The sequence below is a fragment of the Halichoeres trimaculatus genome, unplaced genomic scaffold, assembly GCF_033239565.1.
Source record: "Halichoeres trimaculatus isolate MK-OKI-2021-1 unplaced genomic scaffold, fHalTri1.1 fHalTri1_scaffold_23, whole genome shotgun sequence".
NCBI classification, from domain to species: domain Eukaryota; kingdom Metazoa; phylum Chordata; class Actinopteri; order Labriformes; family Labridae; genus Halichoeres; species Halichoeres trimaculatus.
Genome location: NW_027437201.1, coordinates 6,562,299 through 6,569,313, shown reverse-complemented (window position 1 = coordinate 6,569,313; position 7,015 = coordinate 6,562,299). Strand labels below are relative to the sequence as shown.

The following is a 7,015-nucleotide window of genomic DNA, read 5'->3' as shown; positions in this document are numbered from 1 at the left end:
CACCCCCTGCTGCTACCAGCTGACGAGCAGAGAGGGAGGAAGGATATAAAAGCAGTGGAAAAACCAGGCTTCTGAGTAAACAAACATTTTTCTTGGCAGCGTTCTCTTAACCCGTTCAGTGACTGACGCATGGGAGATGTAAGAAGAATCTGCTTGAGGGTGTTGTCAGCTCATGTTATTCAATGAAACAACGTTACATAACTGAATGATTTTTCCTACATTATTAATAAAAACACAGTTGTTTAATAGCAATTTTGATTTATTGCAAATACATATAAAAAAGATCCTTTCAAAGTCAGTACAAATACATGGCAAGATCAAAGAAGGGAAAACTGAGCATTGGAAACTTAAGTTCTTTGATATTAAGAGAAGAAGAAAAAGGTCATAACAGTAAGGATGGACGGTCCCACCAACAGAAAATCTGTTCAGAGTTTGTCACTGAGATACCATTTTCCAGTTGTTCAGCCATCGATTTGAAGTTCAACTCAAAGAGTATTCATGAAAAAAAAGAGATCCATACACGTTTCATTTTTCGACAGTCTCCCCTTCAATAAAAAAAAAGCAAAGACGTACCTAAAATAAACATTTACATAAGATAAATAAACAGAAAAAAGACAATAACAGCATCTACCATTCTTCTACGCACCTCTTGGGTTGAAAATCAAAAATAAGAAATAATATGCGTCTACATTGCAAAAAAAGCAATTAATTAGTTATTAGAATAGTATGCAAAATAATTCATTTGAAATAAAATTAAAGCTAATAAATAAATAATGTTTTAAATTGAATTTGAGCAGAGGAGAGAGGAGAAGGGAATATTTTAGACACCAGCATGGGAGACTTGGAATGGAAACACCCAAAGGGTCAAGGGTGACTTCCTGTTTCTGTCAAACACACCGCTGGATGGTAAGCGTAATCTCAGCTGTGGCCATCGGAGCATGCAAACACACACACACACACACACTCACACACTCTCACTCACACATTCAAAAAAAAGTGAAGAAAACGTGACAAATCCAAGGCAAAGATGGTGAAAGCGCTGCGGTATCCCCTACAAAGACAAGCACAGCATTGTGAAACAAACCCTCTCCCTCTGTATTGCCTCATAGCTTTTCAACGATCATGACAAATTAGCTGTGAAGACAAATAAACAGCTTAAATACAAACCTTACAGGCTGAATGACAAAGGGAAAGAGAAGCAACAAAAGAGAAGAGTTAAACTTAACAGAGACCAGATACTGCACAACCATGAGTGGTTCGATGCAAGAGATAAAGCTTCTGAACTATTTATAGAAACAAATAATTACCAAAACATGGTTTACAAACTGCCAGCGTATGAAGAAAAAAAGAAAAAAGAAACATACACAGTACCTACTGACATTTCAACAATCAATAAGTCCTCACAGAGGATTTTCCTAAGTCTCTTCATCTTTCTAAAAATATATATCGTTTCTATGAAGATATGATGTAAGGCACGTCGTGAGCCAACCACAAGTCCAGCTCTCTGTGAAATTCAAGTGTCTGATTAAGGGAGCAGTTCGATAAGATGAGTCCTCCCTGAAGTGAAGAGTTTTTGAGAATGTGTGTGTATGTGTGTGTGTGTGTGTCAGTCTGCAGGCTGGCTCACGGCCTTGTGAGCTGGGTATAAACTGGAGCCTGCTCCCAGTGCTGCGGGCTGCTCTGAGGGATGGAGGGCACCCCTGTGTTGTCAGCGATGGGCGTGTACATGGGCCTCTGGCTGGGGCTGCTCAAGTAGCTAAAAGTCGAGTAGAGCCCGGAGCCTTGTCCCGCCCCCGCATGGCTGTAATAGGAAGCAGCTCCAGCGTTCCCCCCCTGGTGGTCAGAGTAGTCGTACTGCTGTGCCCTGGAGATGGCCGGGTAAGAGGAGGAGGAGGAGCTGTAGTGCTGCAGGTTAAAGGGGCTGAAAGTGACGTGCTGCGGGGAGCCCTGCTGTTCACTGTAGTGACTGGGACTCAGCTGCTCTGTCTTGATCTGGGTCCTGTGCTGCGCCTGAGCTGCTTCTGAGCTGCCACTGCTCCCCAGGGGGGTCAGGGTGTGCTGCTGCTGTCCCTGCTGGCTTTGGCTTTTGGCCATCCAGGCTGAGACACCTCCTGCCTGTGGACTCACTGGGGCGCCGCTGCTGATGGTGTAGCTGCCGGTGTAGCTGACTGGGGTGGTGTTACCTCCAGCAGCTGTTGAGCCGGGGTGCCCGTTGGGAGGCAGGTACTGGTCGAACTCATTGACGTCAAAGGTCTCGATGTGGGAGATGACATCACTGCTCAGCTCCCCGATGTCCACGTCACGGAAATCGATGTTGAGCTGACGCCCGCTGGTGCCATCAGGTAGAGAGCGGATGCCAATTTCCCGCTTCAGGTCCATCTTGCCTGCACTGATATCAGTCTTTGGGGTGGTGGGAGGAGTAGGTGGCCCCTGGGAGCCTGAAAGTTATTGGAAGAGAAGACATAAAATTGAGTTCACACAAAGATTTTTTTAAGATCTTAAATCAAACAGCTCAAGATTAAAAAAAACAACAACACACATTTAAATATATTAAAATCTTCTTAATTCTCACCTGAGTGCTCTCCTGGTGAGTGCACCTCTCCCATGCTAGAGGCTGGAGAATCCACCTGCTGAAGAGCTTTGAAGATAGCGTTAGGGGAGATGTGTGTCTGCTCACTGCCGTCATCTGATTCACCCTGAGCATTCTTCACAGACTTCCTCCGCCGGGGCTGGTACTTGTAATCGGGATGATCTTTCTTGTGCTGCACACGAAGCCGCTCAGCCTCCTCCACGAACGGCCGCTTCTCTCCCTCGTTGAGAAGTCTGTGCGTCACAGCGAAAAGTGATTTACTACACGGTCCACAGCGCAGTGCAAACTTTGACAAAATACGGGAATTCATGCCAGATCATGCAACTTATCAGTCTCTATGATGCACAAAGACAGAAACAAAAACTAATTTCATCCTCTATCAGTTAGTAAAAGACTGATTTTTCCTTACCTCCAGAGTTTCCCCAGAGTTTTGCTGAGCTCCGCGTTGTGCAGGTGTGGGTACTGATCTGCCAGCTTCCTTCGCGCAGCCTGTGCCCACACCATGAAAGCATTCATGGGTCTCTTGACATGCGGCTTGTTCTTCGAGGATCCGTTAACGCGCACTGGCATAGGCACGAGAGTCCAGTCGTAACCCTTCAGCACCTGGGACACAGCATCACGTATGCAAGCGGGAAACTTATCTTCCTCGTCCTTCTTGAACTCCCCGTCTGCTCTGAGCAGCCCGTTCTCTGAAGGACGGGTGTTCTCGGTGTCTGAGCCCGAGCCAGATGGACACGGGGAGCCGGCAGAGTCCTCGGACATGCTCGGGCTCGGTGCGTCAGAGAGACACTTGTCTTGTTCCTCCGTCATCTTCAGGTAAGGGTCGAGGAGATTCATACGAAAAACCTTGTGGTGCCAAATTACGCGTGAAACGACAGAGTTCTTCCTGTTTTCAGAGTAAAAACCTCTTAACTGGCTTTACCTTGCTTGTTTTCAAGGTTTTTAGTATCTCAAAACGGCGTGAATCAGGACTCGCTCCGGTGCGTAAAACTCGGAGAGTGGATGTCTTTGCGCACGGGGGTGTCGTTTCTGCAAGCGGATCCGCAACAGAAAAGGCAAGAATAAGCCGACTTGATTAGAGTTTGCCTGAAACTCTGCAGGATGAAACGTAAAGTGGTCCTTTTTGAGTCTCCAAGTACAATCCCCAGGACGCGCGAGAGCTTTGAACTGCAAAGTCCGTGCGCCCGGGCTTTATATCAGCGTTACCATGCCGCGCAGGAAAGCCCGACCCTCCTACGACGAGCGCATGTGACGCCAAAGTGAAGGAATTCGATCCCATTTTTCCACCTCTCCTAACCAGCACAGAAAACACACACACACACATACACACCCACACTCACACTCACACACACGGTGGAGTTCTCTGAAACAAACACACACTCTCCCCATCCAGAATTTAAGCTGTTTCGTGGACTGGATTTTCCGATAGATATTTGCAGGTCTTAAAGGGATTGAGCTATTTCAAGGTGTGACAGAGCCTGTCATAATTTCCAAACAGCATGACTTAAAGAGGTGTTTTTATTAATCATAAGAGGAACAGATTGTCCCCAACAAAGATGCATCCACACGTATAAAAAAAACTGTTTGACCTGTGTCTTATGTGTCCAAACAGCTTCAGTCACTGCTGTGAGGCTTTATTTCTCGTATTCTTTTTATGTTTAATTCATTATTTATCTTTTGTTTAACCTTTCTCCAGATGGGAGTGTAGCTTCAGTTACATCATAAGGTCAACAGGGGGAGACAGTAGCCTAAGAACCCAGTTAACCGCCCCTGTGTTCTTGTTGGGAGCAGTGTTCAGAGGCTCCAGCAGACAGCTGCAGCTGAACAGCTGCTGTCTAAAATCAACCTCTGGTGTGTCCTGCTTATCTCAATTGTTCTCATACAGCAGAGCAACACACTTCTGAAGCTTGGTTTCAGTTTAACTCATCGAGTCTAGACTGGCTCACTTCATTTCTTAGTTAACTGTTTCATAAAATGTTCAAAATACTGTGGAAATAAAAACTTAAAATACACATTTTTACCTTTTCATTTTATATATAAACACATCAACTAATACTTTTTTTTTAACTTAGTTTGGAAATGAAAGCTAATTTCTTCTAGTTTTTTTTCTCATACTGAACAACTACATCTATGTCTATGTTGGACTATAGTGATGTTTTGTAGATGCATGCCTCCTCTAATAGCTTACATTCTCTGGATACTGTCTATCATGGAGCTCTAAGGTTCATCACTGGTTTTAAATCTCTTACTCATCATTGTTTGCTGTATGCTGGTGTTGGATGGTCTTCATTGTCTGCACGCAGACTTAATCACTGGCGTATTCTTATTTTTAGACGTATTCTTGGCCTGCTTCCGTCTGATCAGTCAGAAGAGCACAGCATTTTATAATCTTTGGTCCCAGGATCTTTTTTTTTTGTCTGTTCCAAAAGTAAGAACTGAGCTGGGAAAAAGGCATTCAGGTTTGCAGCTCCTCATGCTCAGAATAAACTACAAAAAGACCTGAAACTAAAAGATCTGGTGTCACCAGATACTTTTAAGACAATGTTGAGCAACTTGAAGGTGAACACATCTGGCTGCTGATGTTTTGACTGATGCTCTTTATCTGTCTCTTGTGGACAATCCATGCAAAATAAGCTGTCTGAATTGTGACTTCTCTTTCTTAATGTATTGACTTCTAGTTTTATGTGTTTGATGACTACATGTGTTTGTATAAAAGTGTTGATTGTGCTGCTGTCTTGGCCAGGACACTTTTGTGAAAGAGGTTTTTAATCTCAATGAGGTTAAATAAATAAATAAAACTGCTTTACATGTAAATATTTAACAAGTGTTTTTCCAGTTTTCAGAAGTTTTTGCAACACACACACTGTCTTTGTCCTCCCTCTTTATCTCACACACTCTCCAATCAGAGCAATCTGAAGTACTTCTCCATGGTCGCCGATGGTAACCTGCCTGCACACGCCCCCTTTGATTGTTTATTATGCTTTGTGGAAATGTGGAAATGTAAATCTCAGTTCAGGCTAATGTGGACAACATGTGCTACCTGAAGTCGCTTTTAATAGCTCACAGATGTTGAGTCGAGACAATTTCACTGGGCTGCTGCACGCTTCGCTGCACATACAGACACCTACAGTCTTTTTTAAACAATCACAGTTTTTGTATTTTTCTCTTGTGTTGCTCCTGAAACTCTGGATCACTCAGTTATCTTTTCTTTCCCTGACCAAATATGAGGGAGCAGTTTGACTCTGTGTTGATAACGTGTGGGACGTCGGTTGTGGTCACAAGGCGACCAAAACGACCCATGTTTGCTTGTAAAGTGAATGATCGACTCCTAGCTGTGAAAGAGGGGTGGAGGGTGGTGTTATTGACTGAGTAAATGTGTCTATTTGTAGTTTGCACAAGAGAGGAGCTGGTTAAAAAGAAACAGGATGGTGGAGAGAAAAAATATAAAGATAAATTGTACAGCAGCAGAACCCTTAGATGGAAAAAAATGTCAGTTATTGGTTAATAAATCAAAGTAAGTTAATAAATAAACAACATATGTAGAATAGAGATGTTCTCTGGAAATGAAGACCATCTGCTTTTTACCAAGCAGTTAAAGATGTACACACACATTATGATGACACCTGATCTCCACTCTGACTTATCATCTTTTCTAACCAGAGAAAAAACACCCCACACCTGAGATCAACATATGGTAGAACACATGCACGTAAACTCATCCTCCCCGTGTCTCTGTGGAAACCAAAAGGCTTAATGAATAATTCACAAAACAATTCTTATGTAATGACATTGTCAGCCTGAACTCTACAAAGTTCATTTTATTCTGAGATCCAAAACTTTGGCAAACTGACTTCCTCGGATCACATCAGATTTGTTAAACAGCGCAGAGGATGATGGATCACTTGCTGGTTTCAAAGGATGAAAGCAATGTGTGTCGTTTGCTCTTTGAGGTGACAAGGGGATTGCCAGAGGCTGTCAGGAGCAGAGGGCAGGGCGCAAGTCTTGGGAAAGTTCTCATCTTGACTTGGAGCTACAGCGTAAAAAATCTGCGCAAACAGTGGGAGTCAACTGCTAAAGTCTCCCAGCTTCTCCTCTGGAGCTCCGTCAAGCCTGCTTTGCATTTCTGAGCCTCACTCCTACAGGACTGACCAATGTGGCTCCATGTTTATGGGCGTCGATTGTAAAGTTGCACACACTACAAATAACAACAACATTTCTCCACATTTAGCTCTAAAACATCACTTTTCCAGCAGATTTAGAGAAATATCTGTAAAATGTATTTGTCAAATATATATAAATGTTGACTGTTTTATCAAAGTATTCAATGTTATATCTTAATGTTGAATGTTATGTATAAATGTTATAAATAAATGTCCTGAAACATTTAACTACATTTCTAAACATTTAGTTTTATTCCCAATATTT

General features: G+C 43.1%; 1 protein-coding gene across 1 annotated transcript; it reads right to left on the bottom strand.

The window, feature by feature from the left end:
- Window positions 1-288: 288 nt before the first annotated feature.
- On the bottom strand, window positions 289-3,814 carry LOC141785042 (transcription factor Sox-9-B-like). The gene is made up of 3 exons (XM_074663118.1): window positions 3,000-3,814; window positions 2,573-2,823; window positions 289-2,438 (listed from the first exon to the last, which is right to left on the bottom strand). The coding sequence occupies exons 1-3, from the start codon at window positions 3,425-3,427 to the stop codon at window positions 1,624-1,626; spliced, it is 1,494 nt and encodes a 497-aa protein (XP_074519219.1). The 5' UTR covers window positions 3,428-3,814; the 3' UTR covers window positions 289-1,623.
- Window positions 3,815-7,015: the final 3,201 nt, after the last annotated feature.

Excerpts from the sequence above, each read along its gene's own strand:
- LOC141785042 (XM_074663118.1), bottom strand. The coding sequence starts at position 3,427 with ATGAATCTCCTCGACCCTTACCTGAAGATGACGGAGGAACAAGACAAG. Across the intron at positions 2,824-2,999 it reads ACTCTGGGGAAACTCTGGAG|ACTTCTCAACGAGGGAGAGA; the intron begins GTAAGGAAAAAT and ends TGTGACGCACAG. Across the intron at positions 2,439-2,572 it reads CTCACCAGGAGAGCACTCAG|GCTCCCAGGGGCCACCTACT; the intron begins GTGAGAATTAAG and ends AATAACTTTCAG.